The following is a 14,812-nucleotide window of genomic DNA, read 5'->3' as shown; positions in this document are numbered from 1 at the left end:
TGTACTTAAACGGCGGCATGTAGGACAGGGAATCGTATGTCAGTCAAGCCGTCAGGAAGCTTTGTGACCCCCTGTGCAACGGCCCCTAAGTTTGGAGAAGGGGCTTGGCACCCTGGAGTGGAGCCCGGCGAGGGGGTGCAGGGGGCGCAGGGGTGTTGCTGCAGCCGCACCGCGCCAGCGCCTCTCTCCCTGCACCCCGGCGCTGCCCGGCGCCTCTGGCAGCAACTCTGCAACTCTGCAGGCTGCTCTGCGCTGAGCACACAGCCTCCCCTCAGAAGCCAATTTTCTGCACAGCAACAATGTTTTATCCGTGCCCACTTTAGCAGATGGCCCCCCACCTTGGCCTGAATTGAGAAGCACAGAAATCAAACGGGACAGACGGCTTCCTTGGCAATGTCTCATAGGCAGGCAAGCCTGCAAACTCTCACCAGCCCTCCCCCGCCTCCCCCACCTCCCCTGCCTCCCCTGCCCCGGAGCTGCCCAGCACCCCTTGGAGCCACCCCCCTCTGCCCGGCAACCACCCACTGGCCTCGCGGCCCAGGTGCCTGTCCCCCGCAGGTGCTCAGGGAGTGCGGCCTCCAGGCTTTGCATCGCCTCAACCCCGTCAACCCCCTGCGCCCTGCACCCCTCCCAAGAGGGAGACCACTGGGGTCCATGTTGATGGGAGGCCCAGCTTGTAAACGGGTGGGCGGCCGGGTGCTGGGAGGGACTCTGGGCTCCAGACCTTCAATGCACCCCCCTCTCCACCGCCGAGGGCTTCTGTGCACCCCGGTTGACATGGTGGCTAAGAAACTTCCAGGGTGGGACGCCTGGGTGGCTCAGTGGTTGAGGGCCTGCCTTGGACTCAGGGCGTGACCCTGGGGTCCTGGGATCGAGTCCCGCATGGGGCTCCCTGCATGGAGCCTGCCTCTCCCTCTGCCTGTGTCTCCACCTCTCTCTCTCTCTCTCTCTCTCTCTCTCTGGGTCTCTCATGGATAGATCAATAAAATCTTTTTTAAAAAAAGAAAAAAGAAACTTCCGGGGAGAAACCATGACCCAAGGTCTGCTACCAGTGACGAGACATGTGAGCTCCTGCGTGGCTGAGAGGGCAGGGGTCTCTGGCCGGAGGGTTTGAGGAAGGACAGCAGGGACCCTGAGAGGACAGCCAACACTGTGGGAAGGTCTGTGAGGGCAGGTCCCATGACTATGGGACTGATGGCGGGGCAGGGGACACACACGAGGGGCAGGAGGCCAGGGGGCCTGTGTGAGCAGGGGTTCGGGGCAGAGGACGACACTGACACCCCAGGACTGGGGACATTGGTCCTCAGGCCCCAGGGAGAGCTCAGAGGGACCGCAGAGTCCTCTGGCGTTACCCTTTTTATACCAGGGGGACATGTGGCCCAGCCTTCCAGGGCAGGGACCAGGTCGGGTCTGCAGGGGTCTGGTGTGGAGGAGGACGCGAATCCGCATTGTAGCTTCAGGTAAAATGCACGATTTCAAGCAGATCCTGTACTTGGCAGTGGGCTCTTTTGAGTCTCACCCAGACCCTCCCCAGGTCACTCTCTGCTTCTCCGTTGCCCCTGCGGGGGGCCAGGAGTTCGACGAGACCTGGAGCAGGTCAGCCGTGCAGGACAGATGCTGGCTGCAGCCCTGGGTGGGGTGGGGAGGGCTGGGGGAGGCAGGAGCGGCCCAGCGGCCTCCCAGGCCTTCCAAGAGGCCCTCGCTGGACCCCAGGGCTGCACCGACATGGCCCGCGGCCCAACCTGGAGAAGACCACACCCCCCAACCCGGGCAGCTCCCCTCCGCATTCAGTGCCTCAGGAGGGAATGGTCACCGGAGGCCCCATGGGGAGTGAGGGGCGGGGCTCAGCCTTCTTGAGGGGGGAGGGATGCAGGAAGAGGAGTGGGGAGCTGCCCCCGTTGTTACCTGCCAGGTGGTGACAGGTGAGGCCACTGAGTCCTGGGCTGGGAGTCAGGAATCCCGAGGTCTGATTCGGGCCGGCGTACACGAGCTGTGTGACTTTGAACACGGCCTCTCTGGGCCTCGATCCCCTCATCCGTAAAATGGAGGGGTTGGGCTAGGGGACCCTCGGGGCTCTCCATCTCACAGGCCTTGGAGACTGAGCTTTGTCCCCCCTCAATGACGGAGCTAGACAAAGCCACAAATCAGACAGGTGGCCTCCTTGCCCCGTGTGGTTCGACGGCTGAGGGGTGGTGGGGACGCGGGGCACATGGTGGGTGTCCACGTGTGGAAACAGGTGGGTGGAAGCTGCACCTCAGTATAAGCAACCGAGCACAGGATCCAAGGAAGAGAACACATGGGGCGCCTGGGGGGCTCAGTGCTGAGCGTCTGCCTTGGCTCAGGCCGTGACCCTGGGGTCCTGGGATCGAGTCCTGTGTTGGGCTCCCTGCATGGAGCCTGCTTCTCCCTCTGCCTGTGTCTCTGCCTCTCTCTGTCTCTCAAGAATAAATTTTAAAAATCTTAAAAAAAAAAAAAAGGCAGATAACAGAAACATGTAAGAAAACTCCCTGGTGGAGCTGTCTGAAAGCGGGACAGACGGTCTCTGTGGGATAGTGAGCTCCCCATCACCAGACGTGTGCAAGCCGAGAGGAGTTTCAGGCGTCTGATGGGCTGCCGGGATCGCTGACCCCCAGACACTCTGGAGCTGACGTCCCAAGCCTGTGTCCCCCTGCTCAGACCCCCACGCGAGCCGGCGCCCCTGAGAGGTTGTTTTCCGTTTCAAGGCCCCCAACGTCATTCATTGATGCACCAGGATCGGGAGAGGTGTGGAGAGAAACTCGTTTCTTTTTTTTTTTTTTTTTTTAATTTTTTATTTATTTATGATAGTCACAGAGAGAGAGAGGGAGAGAGGCAGAGACACAGGCAGAGGGAGAAGCAGGCTCCATGCACCGGGAGCCCGATGTGGGATTCGATCCCGGGTCTCCAGGATCGCGCCCTGGGTCAAAGGCAGGCGCCAAACCGCTGCGCCACCCAGGGATCCCGAGAAACTCGTTTCTAATCATAGTTGAAACACCCGAGCCTTTGAAAGAGCTCCTCGGGGAAATGAAAAACTTCAGTGACGTTATCGCGGGCCTGACCACGCGCTTTCCCGAGGGGACGCAAAGAGGCAGAGCGTGGGCTGCGGCTGTGGGGATGGCCCGGCGCCGGCCCGGCCACAGGGCCAGGTGTGAGGTCTGCAGCCCCCGCCCCCCCCAGGCAGCTCTGGGGCCCAGAGGCTCCTCCCGCAGGCACAACCGGGAGAACTGACCCACCGGCCACCAGGGGCCTCGCTCACGCCCCAGCCAACGCCGGCTCCCGGACCCCCAACAGAGGCCACTGACCGCACCGGGCAGGAAATCCGTGGGTGAGGTGAGGAGCACGGTCAGTGCCATCGAGAAGCTGGGGCTCACCCCTTCTGCGAAGCCGCCGCGCACAAGTGTGTTGGGGTGTGGTGGGGAGACCAATCCACCAGGTGGGCTATTTTTGCTCTTGGTCCCTTTGTCCCTTGGAGCGGCTCACGAGTTCTATGTGCATGCAGAGTCTAGCTCGGCTCACGAGGGGCCGGGAGGGCAGCCCCCGCCTCACCTGCCCCCCTTGTCGTGTGAATGTGGGGATGCTCTCCTACTTGAGTGCAGGGAAGGGGCCCGGGAACCGCAGAAGAGGGGAGGTGACCAGGCGTTGGCCACGATCCGGCCAGCTGTGACATGGCAAAGAACAGAGCAGGGTGGCTTGGGAAGCACGAGCCTGGGGTGGCCTGGAGCGTCGCCCGGCTGTGCGGTGGTGGGGGCAGTGCACGCGCCCAGGAGGGAGCAGGACTGCAGGTAAGGCGAGGAATGGGGGCGGGGGGCACTCTACACCCCAAGCCCAGTGTGGCCACACCCAGCCAGGGCATCCCTTCCCTCTCTGTGCCAGTGGCACCTGTGAACCCCAGCCCCCCACAGCGTCCCCCACACCCATGTCCCAGCATCAGCAAAGGCCGTGAGACTGCCAGGGGCACAGTGCCCGGGCGGCCCCTCCCTGAGGCAGGTCGGGGTGACCCCGGCGAGCTTGAGGAAAGAGACACTCCACGCACACCACCGTCTTTCTTCACTCTTTACTGTGTAAAAATAAACTCAACAATTCATGTCGTTTCAGCAAGAAAATGAAAAAAAAAGCAATACCAGTAGAAATAGTGCATTTCCAGAATTGCTGATGGGAGGTGGCAGGTCCCATGGTTTTGACCCATTTGATACCCAAAAGGCTGCAGATCATATGAAAAATGTACAGCTTTGGTTAGCAAATAATGAAAAAGTAAGATACATTGATTCTCTTTCATATTATACAGTATATACATTGTAACAATATCAACCAGAGGGGGTTTGCTTTGTTGGATTTGTTTGTTTTTGGCAAATAAGACAAGATCGGGACTCTAAGTATTGGGCTTTTTTTTTTTTTTCCTCCTCAATGACTTGTTCCCTTTGGACAAATTGCACTTAAGTCCACTGTGCCCGGAAGTGACACGTTTCCCATCATTAGCTGAATAAATGTACACGCTGTGTTTTAAGAGATGAAACCACGGCTGTGTCAAGCCACATTTTGGTTGCCATGAGATTATAAAGTGTTCTATCCTCTTCGTGTTAACAACACGCAACCCTAGTTTCTTCTACCGGGATTGGAACTGACCATCAAGTCCTGGACTTGATGGGCTCCGAGGCAAAGGGTCCACCACGAATGGGCCAATTCGCATCCTGGTCCCCAACACCTCTGAGCACACGTGGCCCCTCTCTGGAGCTCATTGGAATGACTGAACCTCACGCCGGCCTCTACCCCCCTTCACTGCCCACAAGACACCCCCTTGGTCTCAGGTCCCGGGGCTGGTGACAAAGTGATCTTTGCAGTCTTAGAAAATAAACCGGGAATCTACAAAAAGGAAAAGAAAGCATACAAAATGTATCTCTTTCTTCCAAAATACACGCTTTCAATCCTACATTTTGGCGGAGCCTGAAAGTATTTTCCAGGGAGATATAGGTTGAGTTAATTTTATAGGTTTGTCCTTTTCTTTCATAAAAATACTCTTGTTTGGTAATAAACTTTTTTCTTCTACAGTAAGAGAAATAATACTGTGTTATCAAAAGCAAGAAGGCTTACGATTCCAGTGGGATCTAAGCCCCGAGGGCCCGGAGAGCCTCTGTCGGCAGCTCCCCCAGCTCGGACACCCGGGGAGCTGTGGGACACCAGCTCGGCAAGAGCCAACACCGCCTCGGCAGTGCTGTGCATCTTCTTATTTTATAAAACGGCTTACCTGAGATAGGCATGTGGTATTCAGTGCAAGAGGGAGCGTCGGTCAGATTAAGGAGATGGGAGACTACGTGGATTAGATCTGTGGCTGTGTCATCAACCTTTCTCGGGGCCAGCAACGTGCCAAGTGTGAACACAGTGAGGGAGTCAAGGGGCTTGGCACAGGCTCCGGAGAGGGGCGGGGAGGGAGCCAAATGTCAGCTTCTGTCACCGGCACCGCGGGGGTGCGGCCGGGGAGGGCGAGGAAGGTGCACGGGGCACGGGGGCCACAGGGGTGTAGGCATAGCGTCTGGGGTCGGCTCTGCCCGGCTCTGGCGGGGGCAGAGGATGGCTTGTGGTCCTGCACGGACAGCTCCCACAGGGCCCGCGGGGGGCACACGGTGGTCTGGGGTCCGCTAGATCATCGGCAGGGGCTGGTGGCAGGTGCTGACAGGGGAGCACCCAGCACCCCCCCGGGCCTCTGCCTAAGCAACAGCCGCCGGGGGCTGAAGTGAGGGGTGGGGCCGACCTGTCTAGAGGGGTGATTCCAAGCTCTCGCTCCGTCCCAGTCAAGGGCTCTGTTTAGGCTCCTTGTCAACCTACATGTGAAAAATACTTCTTGTTGTGTTTGGGAGTGGGGAGGAGGGGAGGGAGACGGCTCCCTCGCCGGGCCTCCCCCGACACCCTTGGCTTGCTTATCCAGCCATTTTCGGTAGCTACGTGGATGGTCACGGAACGACGGGTGGCAGTGCGCACACAACACAGAACCAGAAGTCCATGCAGGCAGGGGGGACACACATCGGACCAAAGGAGCAAGGGACGCGCCACCCCAAGGAACATGCAAACACAGAAGATCCCTGCAGATCCAAAGATGCCACAACCCGACGGGCTCTGACGAAGCACGATGGTCTCAGAAAAAAGCCACTGTTGAACCACAACACGCAGCGCGCGCGCCCGGCCCGCACCCATTCTGGGGAACGGCCACTGGGTGCCGCGCGGACGCCCACGCGAACACTAACACAGAGACAACAACACAGACACACACAGATGCACTAGGTTTCCGACACAACACGGACCTGCGTTTAAAGAGACAGGTGCCCCCGGGAGGGACAGAAGATGGGAACACCTGCTCCTCCAGAAGAAATGTCTGCAGCTGTAGATGAGCCAGGCAGTGCGGGAGAATTTCTAGAAAGACGTGCCAGCCTTTTGCTAATTAGACTCCTGGCGACAGAGTCCAGGGTGCGACCCCCAGATGGTACAACAGAGCAGGGAGCTCACCGTGGGCGTGATCCGTCTTGGAGCGCGAGCTCTCTCTCTCTCTCTCTCTCTCACTCTCACTCTCGACACGCGTGCACACACAAACACACACACACATACGCTCCCCCCCGCCTCGGAAGGACTAGGAGGAAATGTGTATGGGTGCTGTTCACGGCGGGGAAGGAAAGGTTCTGGGGGGCCTGGGGGTCACCAGCTGGTGACGGGTGGGGGCCCCTGCAGGACCTGTGATGGGGAGCGGGTCTCAGGCCCTGCCAGGCTCTGTGTGGAGGCATCGGGAGGCCCTGCCCCGGGGAGGACTGGCCGCCAGCCCGCAGGCCCCGGGGGTGCGGGAGGAAGGGGGCTGTCAAGATGAGCTTGGACCTCACCACCGCGCACGTCCAGCATCAGGGGCCCGACCTGGCTGGGTCTTAATCAGAACGTGGGTTTCCTGGTCCAACGGGTCCTCCGTGGAGCTGACCCGCGGACGCCTCCGGTCCCGCCGCCCGAGGCCGAAGGCGAGGGGGCCTCCTGGGCCATGGGAGGGACCCCTCCCCCCAGAGGCGCCAGCCTGCAGCAGCAAGGGAGGGACGAGCCCGCGGGCCTGGGGGCGGGCACCGGTGCTGGGCCGAGCTGAGAGCTGGGCATGCAAACCAGCTGGGCGGGCACTGGCCGCTGCCCGAGGCCGGCCCCCCGCCCCCGCCCCGCGCCCGGCCACAGAGCAGGAGCTGCCACCCCAGGGCCCCATCGGGGACGATCCGCTCCTGCTACGAGAGAGAGTCTCTGCGGAGAGGCCCCCCGGCCTCGAGCCGACCGCTGAGAGGCACGTATCATCCCACACAGAGACCGGCCGCGCCAGACAGGGTTTGCGAAGACAGACGCGGGCGCGGAAGAAGCCACGCGGCCCTGGGGCCCACGGGCGGCCCAGGCTTGGCAGGTTCACATGTTTGCCCCATCGGGGTTTCCCGACACCGCGGAGGGAGGAGGAAAGGAGCTAGCTCATTCTGAAAGAAAGCGCCTCCCCGAGACACACACACTCACACACACACACACACACACACACACACACACACGACCTCACCTACGGCCACATGGGCCTGTGAGCGTGAGCGGGGAACCAGAGTGGGCTCCCCCAGGGGAGCAGGGCCTCCCCTGGGGCACGAGGGCGAGCCAGGCCGTGTGCGTGCGCATGGGCGTGTGAGGGCCTGAGTCACTCCTGGGGAGAGGGAGAGAAGGAGACACAAGAGGGTCATCACCACACAAGCAGGGGGGAGGCTCGGCCGGCAGGAGCCTCAGTTGATCTGGCGACAGGCTTCGAATGTCCACTTGGTGGCCCCCCCGTAGATCTCGATGTGGGACTCGGCCCAGGCGATGACGTTCCCCGCGAGGGCCTTGCTGCTGCAGGTGGCCAGGTTGTACACCTCCCCGGGGGTCAGCTTGCGGTCCCAGATGTTGAAATGGGCCAGCTCGCCCACGAACGCTTGGGTGGCATCGAACCCACCGCCCAGAGTGTCCTCGAAAGAGAAGCAGAGAGTGAGGGTGGAAGGGGCCATGGAGGGGGTCTCTCAAGGGGGCACGTGATGTGTCCCCTTCAGGGGCTCTCTCACACGGACCCCCAAGGACATTTCACATCCTGTCTCTGGGTCTTCGGTGACGCATCGGTCCCCCTCCCACGGGGAGCCCAGGAAAGGGGACACTGCTGGCCATCTGTGCCCCAGATGCAGAGCTTCTCCCAGAAACACCTGCACTCTGCCTCACCTGCGGCCCGTCCCTCCACCAGCGAGGGGGCCAGCGAGGGGGCCGCTGGGGCCTGGTACCACCACAGGAGCAGGGCCCGGAGGAGCTCAGGTGTCACTCCTTGCTGAGCCCAACAGAACAGAAGGCCTGGGACCCTCCTACCTGCGCTTCCCTCTGGCTGCCCAGCGGGACACAAGCCATTTCCAGGAAATAAATCACGCATCGCTAAAGGCGGACTAGCCTTCCCGTGCCCGGGGGTGTTGCTGCAGCCCCCGAGAGCACGCAGACCGAGCCCACTCCCACCCGCAGGGCAGGGACCCTGCCGCAGCCGCCGCACAACCGGCTTTCCGTGGCTCCTTCCCTCCTTGCTGCTCCCGGTCACCCGGCCACCCTCCTGCCATGCTGTCCTTCCTCTGGTTCTGGGGCTCCTCCCCCCGCAGCCGGCATCCCCCCAGCTCCCAGGCCAGTACCTGCTCCTGGCCCAGCACCAGCACACCCTGCGGCTTGATGGGGTGATAGGGTGCCAGGTTCTCGCCATTGCCACCCTGGGTGCCATCCTGGTAGGCTTCCCAGACCCCGTCCCGGGTGGTCCAGGTAATGCAGATGTGGTGCCACTGGCCATCGTTGATCACAAAGGGCAGCTTGGCCACCTGGGAGGAAGCAGGACACACACAACACGATGGACACAGGGCACGGCACAGGGTCAGTGATCGTCGCCACTCACCGGTTCAACTGTTACTCTTCCCATCACGACGTTTAAAATAATTACCAGGGGCCGTTAGGGAATTGTCTCGGCACCTGCCCCCCCACCCCCCGAGACGTTATTGTCCGCCGGCCCCATCCATCAACGAACCATGGAGTCACACAGGAAATGTGACCATTTGTCAAGGACCCCTAAGGTCCATCTGAACACACAACATCCTCACCGCTCCTCACCCTCCTCCCTCTTTGCTGGTCTACAAAACCGGCCCTGGGAGGGAGAGGCCCACCGCTGGGGTCTCAGCTCACATCGACGGCTACCGTCTGGGCCTCTCCGCTCTCCTGCTGGGTCTACACTGCACAGCCTCTGCAGACTCCGACGCCGGGGGGCATGGCACCGGCCCTTTTAAAGCGCAAGGCCAGCCTCTGGCCTGGGATTTCCCTCCCTCTCCAGCATTGGGGGGTGGGGGAGGGCGGACTGTGCGACCCATAGACCCTTTCACTTGGGGCTCAGAAAGGAACAGCCTTCTTGGTCATGGCACCCGCAGTGAGGGCTTGGGTTCCAATCCCCAGCCTGAGCTTGAGATGTTTACTAGCAGCGCTGGCACAGCGACCAGGGGGTTGGACGGCTGGCAGCTCGTTCTGAGCTTCGCAGAAGGCCAGGGTGGAGAAGGCTCCCCGTGGGACGAGGCTGCACCCTCCAAGGGCCCAGAGGGCAGGGGTCGAGCAGGGTATAGGTCTGTATTCTGGAAGAATCTCCACCCTAGAATTACCACCCGGGGAGCCTCTGCGGTCCTCCCCCCCCCCCCCCCCCCCCCCCCCCGGAAGGAGCAAAGCCAGTTCTGCGGCAGGCTGGGGGAGGAGGAGCCAGGGATCGATCCCAGGGACGCAGGACCCTCTGGATCATCCTCTGGCCTCCTTCTGGGGCAGTTCCAGCTTCACCCCGTCCATGGAGCATGGCCAAGGGCGCCCTCCTGCCTGTCACATCCCCCCGAGTCCTGCCTGCCTGCCCTTCTGGTGGGGCCACAGCCTCGTCCCTGGCTGTGTGTCCCTCCCGCTGCAGACCCGCCCCAGCAGCCGGGTGGGCCTGGGCCCCCACGACGCTGTCCTACAGGGCCAGGTGGGCAGGGCCCCTACCTTGTCGTTGATGAGGATTTCCATGGGATTGTTGCCCCACTCGATGAGCACCAGCTCGTTCGCCTGGCCCGGCACGGCGTAGGAGAAAGGTGTGCCCACCCCGGGCGCCGCGCTGGACTTCAGCCACATGCACACGGTGAACGCGTACATCTCCGGCAGGCTCTTCTTCACCTTGGCGTACATGTAGTTGGTCCGCAGCGGGAATGTGAGCTGGAACTTGTCCCCAGGGCGGTTGTCCTTCTGACCTGGAAAGGACAGGACATAGTCCTGTCATCTGCACCTCAAAGCACTTGTCCCTGTCGTCGGAACCGTTCGGTGCTTCGGTGCTCCCCTCCACCCGCAACCCCCCCCCCCCCCGCCACGCTCTGGGAAGCCGGACAAGCACACTGCTCTCCCTTCTAGAGTAGCTGAGAGGGAGGCCCAGCAGGGTCAAGCGTTGCCCTGCCCGAGGGCACAGGGCTAGAACAAAAGAGCTGACCCAAGATCTCTGCACTCGCTGGTCAGGCTCCCACATCCTGCCCCTTGGGAGGCAGGGGGGGTGGGGGGGAGCGTTCGGGGCTGGAGGCTTCTGTGCCTAGGCTGCGCGGTGGGCACGGGCAGGGAATGGGTCAGCGCTCAGTGAGTAAACTGGCCCTTGACGGTGCAGCCCCAGGGGCAGGGGGTCTCCTGCAGCCTGGCTCCCCCCAGCAGCCCCTTCACAGACCCGATTCCAGGGATGCAGGCTGGCGGCCGTGTTCACAAATACTCGTGTTGGATTCCCACCCAAGACAACCAGGCCCCCGGTGCCCAGCGCACTCCTCTCAGGCCCAGGACGTGCTGCAGTCCCTGGCCACTCTCCTGACCCGATCAACCAGCCTCGAGGACTCCGGCTATTTCCAGAATCCCATCTACCCCCATGGGAGGGAAAGGCGTTCTTCTGAGGCTCTTCTAGAGCCCCGCACGGAGGGCAGGACAGCAGGGAGCCGGCCCCCAGCCCCGGCCCAGCGGACTGTTCTGAGCACTGTGCCACTCACTCTCAGGGAGAGCTTCCTCTGCGTTTCCTGAAAAATCAGGCTCCTGGCCTGATAGCTTCCCTTTACACAACAGCCACCAGCTCCCTGCCTGCCAGCGATGTCTCAGGGAACGCTTGTCTGCCCCCTCCCCACCCACACACACACTGGAGCTGTGGCCCTGGGTGTGGTGTGACTGACTCCAGGCAAAACATTCCAACCCAGCAGTGGGCACAGGCACCAGGCTTGGAGCCAGGAAGACACACACCTGCCAGCTCCTGGGTGTGCTCCGGGGCTCGCCAGGGAGCCCAGAACTAAACAGGCCCCCAGGCCAAGAATTATTTCTAGAAGGCATCCTGCTGGGCCAGCAACCCGCCATCCAAGTCAGGTATCAGGGAAGGAACGGCAGGGGCAGGGCTGGCCCACTCAGGGCTCCCCCAGCCATCTCGGCTCGCATTCCCGCACCCCCCCCCCACACACACCTTGGAGCAGATCCAGCCCCTGGCCTCCCTAGGGGGTAGTTTTCATTCCCCCAACCTCCCCTCCCTCCTTCTCCCTCCTCCCCCTCCCTCCCCCGTCCCTCCTTCCCCTGATCTGTTTTTCAGTTATATAACATGCCTTAAGATGGCACTGTTTAAATCCAGCCGGCACATTTTGCGGTCCAAGAAGGGTCACGTGGCCCCGCTCCCAGCCCAGGACCCCCCCTTTTACAACCTTGTTTGATTTCCGTGACTTCAAGGCTGAGCCCAGCTCATCTGTGAGCCCCGGGGTGCAGCTGGGGCTGGCCAGCGTTGGTGAGCCAGGAACCACAGGACATGCAAGATGCCAGGGCTTGTGGGTCACTCAGGAAATAAAACCACGGGGAGGGGTGCTCACCTGAAGTGGGGAACCCGGAGATCCCCAGAGGACACCAGGGGTGCATTAGGCGTGAGAGAAAACCTGCTCGGGGACCAAATCCACTGGGCACCGGGAGGACCATCCCCAGCTGGTGCCCCGTTCTCTGCTGGGGACGGGGACCAGCTGGAGCCGGTCTTCCTCGGCAGGGAGGGCTCGGAGCGCCACAGCTACAGTGCAAACTTACTGAAGATTAAACAAATCGGACTTGGAAAAATCCTTCCAGTGTGTGTGCGCAGGGGGTGCAGCCGACACCGATCAACCCCTTCCTCACTCTGCTTCCCTTCCCTCCTGAGGTCCCCAGCCCAGGGGGCCCCAGACCTACCAGGAACACTGCCTGGAAACCCAAAACCCAGGGCAGGGACTCGGGGAGCGGGAAGGGGCTGGAGGAGCTTCAGGGCTTTTACAGCCTGGAGCTGAGCGATGCAGGAAGCCAGGACCGGAGGCAGGGTCCGGTGGCCCAGGGAGCCGGGTGGCCCAGGGAGCCCGGCGGCCCAGGGAGCCCTGCTGGCCGGCAGCATGCCGGGGGAGCCCCCCACCCTGACCGCCCCAGGCTACCTTTCTCCAGCTCGCTGATCCGCTGGTGCAGGGAGGTCAGGGCGCTCTCGATCTTGACCCTCTCCTCCGTGTCGTTCTTGGGGCCACCCTTGCCCTCCTCCAGAGTGTTCACCCGAGACAGCACCTGCCTCTCCAGGTCATCGATCTTGCTCTGCAGCAGATCCTTGAGGGTGTTGGTCTGGCTGGAGGAATTGAGCCGGCTGTACTGCTGCGGGGGTGCAAGGGCGGGGGGAACGACATCGTTACGCGCGGAGCCGGACCCAGCGCAAGGCCCGCGGCGCGGTCCCCTCAGGGCGAATGCGGGGGCGGCCTGGCGGGGAGCCGGGGCGAGCGGCCGTCTGCGGGGCCCCTGTCGGGCACCCGGCGGCCCGGGCGGGGTGGGGGAGTCGGGCCGGGGCGGGGGCGGGGGCGGGGATGGGGGTGGGGCAGGGCAGAGGGGCGCGCGAGCCGGAGGGGCAGCCGCGGCGCGCGCGGACCTCGAGGTTCTCCAGGCGGGTTTTGAGCGACTGCAAAGTTTGCCCGAGTTGGCTGAGCGTCTCGGCGGCCGGCGTCCGGGACAGGTCGCCCATGGTGTTCTTGCCCGCGCCGGGCTGCTTGCGGCCACCGCCGGCCCGGGCCTCGCCGGCGCCCGCGTCCAGCGTGCTCTGGCTCTCGCAGCGGCCCAGCTTGGTGGTCAGCTCGCGGATGGTCTCCTTCTGGCTCAGGATGGTCTCCTTCTGCTGCAGCACGGTCTCGCGGAGCTGCAGCACGCTGCTCCGGAGCTCCTCGGCGCCGCCGGCGGCCACGGACGCGGCGCACATGTCGGCGTCCACGGGCACCGAGGTGCAGATGAAGCGCGTCGGCCCGAAATCCTGGGCCGCGCTGCCCAGGAGGCAAAGGGCGAGCAGCGCACAGGTGCGCGCGGCGCGGGGGGCCGGCATGGCTGCGGGCGCTGGGACCGGCGCTCGGCGCGGCTCGGGGCTCGGGGCTCGGGGCTCGGGGCTCGGCTGGGGCGCGGCTGGGGCTCGGCTGGGGCTCGGCGCGCTCCGGGGCTCGGCGGCGGCCCGCGCTCTGGGCGCCGCGCTGCTCGGCCGCGCAGTCCGCACCGCCGCGCTGCCCGGCCCTCACTGCCGCCCGCGCTGCGGAGCCCGCGCCTTTTATGCCGCCGCGGGAGGGGCCTGGGCGCTGCCGACGTCAGCGGGGGAGGAATCCCGCTTTAATTGTCTGCGGCCCGGCCCGCGGCGCGGCGGGGGTCGTGGGGGCGCGCCCGGGACCGCGTCCTCCGCGTCCTCCCCCGCCCCCCGCCGAGCCGGCACCGCCGCCCCAAGGCCCGAGAGCCGCGGGAGGGGGGCGGGGGGGCGGGGCGGGCTGGACTGCAGGGTGGGCCACCTGCGTGATGCCCCCGGATCTCCGACGGGGCTACGGGCGCCCGGGAGACCGAATCCGGTTGCACCCGCTGGGGTGCACAGAGCACCCTCGGGCCCGGGCGGGGGGCGCTCAAGGCAGGAGCGGGTCCTCCGGGACTCGAACCGTCTACACCGTCTGCGGGGGGAGGAGCGCTGGGGAGCGAAGCCTCGCGCCGCCGCTGAGTCCAGGGAGGCGGTGGCCGAGCTGCCGCGGGGCTCTCGGACGCCCGTGCTGCGCTGCACAGCCGGTCTGCCCCTGGGTGTAGCTGTCCACGGCCCAGGGCCTGGCTCTCCTGCCCCCTGCCACAGGCCCAGGGCTTTGGGGACCGCGCCACGCGTCCCGGGGGAATGGACGCCCGCCCCCGCCCGCGCCCCCGCCCGCGCCCCCGCCCGCGCCCCCGCCCCCGCGGGCACTTCTCGGATGCAGCCCTGGCGACCGAGCCTTTCCTGCCCGCGGAGCCCGCCCGATTCCGCGGATTCCGGGCAGACGGCGCCGCGGGGCCAGACGCTCCCGCAGCCCCGGGGGAGGCGCTGAGGCCGCTGCGCTCCCGAGGGGCGAGGGGCCCCGGGACCCTTCCGCGCCCCCAGCGCCTTCCCGTCTCCAAGGCGCGTGTGCGCGTCTGTGTGTGTCCGTGTGCGCTGGGCTTTCCGGCCCGCGGGAGCCCGCCTCTCGGCCCGCGGCAGGTGGGGAGGGGTCCCGGCCCTCGGCGGGGTCGCGGCCCGGGCGGAGCGCCCCACGCGGTGGCTCTCTACTCACAGTCCCCCCCCACCCCCTGCACCTGTTTCCTGAGTAGCTGCGCCGCGAGGCTGGGCCCCGGCTTCCCGTCCGGGTTCCGACGCCCGGTTCGGGACTTCCGACAGGCCCGAGCGGCCGGCGCGCCCTAGGCGCTCCGAGTGGGGCCCTCACTGTGCGCGGGGGGTCGG

At 64.1% G+C, this 14,812-nt stretch overlaps 1 protein-coding gene across 1 annotated transcript; it reads right to left on the bottom strand.

Moving 5' to 3' along the window:
* Nucleotides 1-4,057: 4,057 nt before the first annotated feature.
* On the bottom strand, nucleotides 4,058-13,451 carry NPTX1 (neuronal pentraxin 1). Its single transcript, XM_038546357.1, has 5 exons — nucleotides 12,980-13,451; nucleotides 12,504-12,711; nucleotides 10,063-10,307; nucleotides 8,697-8,876; nucleotides 4,058-8,003 (listed from the first exon to the last, which is right to left on the bottom strand). The coding sequence occupies exons 1-5, from the start codon at nucleotides 13,421-13,423 to the stop codon at nucleotides 7,782-7,784; spliced, it is 1,299 nt and encodes a 432-aa protein (XP_038402285.1). The 5' UTR covers nucleotides 13,424-13,451; the 3' UTR covers nucleotides 4,058-7,781.
* Nucleotides 13,452-14,812: the final 1,361 nt, after the last annotated feature.

The sequence above is a fragment of the Canis lupus genome, chromosome 9 (assembly GCF_011100685.1).
Source record: "Canis lupus familiaris isolate Mischka breed German Shepherd chromosome 9, alternate assembly UU_Cfam_GSD_1.0, whole genome shotgun sequence".
In the NCBI taxonomy this organism is placed as follows: domain Eukaryota; kingdom Metazoa; phylum Chordata; class Mammalia; order Carnivora; family Canidae; genus Canis; species Canis lupus.
This window is presented reverse-complemented; position numbering and strand designations above follow the sequence as displayed.

Coding starts and splice junctions, on each gene's coding strand:
- NPTX1 (XM_038546357.1), bottom strand. CDS start 13,423: ATGCCGGCCCCCCGCGCCGCGCGCACCTGTGCGCTGCTCGCCCTTTGC. Junction 8,877..10,062: donor AAATCCTCATCAACGACAAG/GTAGGGGCCCTG, acceptor GCTTCCTCCCAG/GTGGCCAAGCTGCCCTTTGT. Junction 8,004..8,696: donor TGGTGCTGGGCCAGGAGCAG/GTACTGGCCTGG, acceptor TTCTCTTTCGAG/GACACTCTGGGCGGTGGGTT.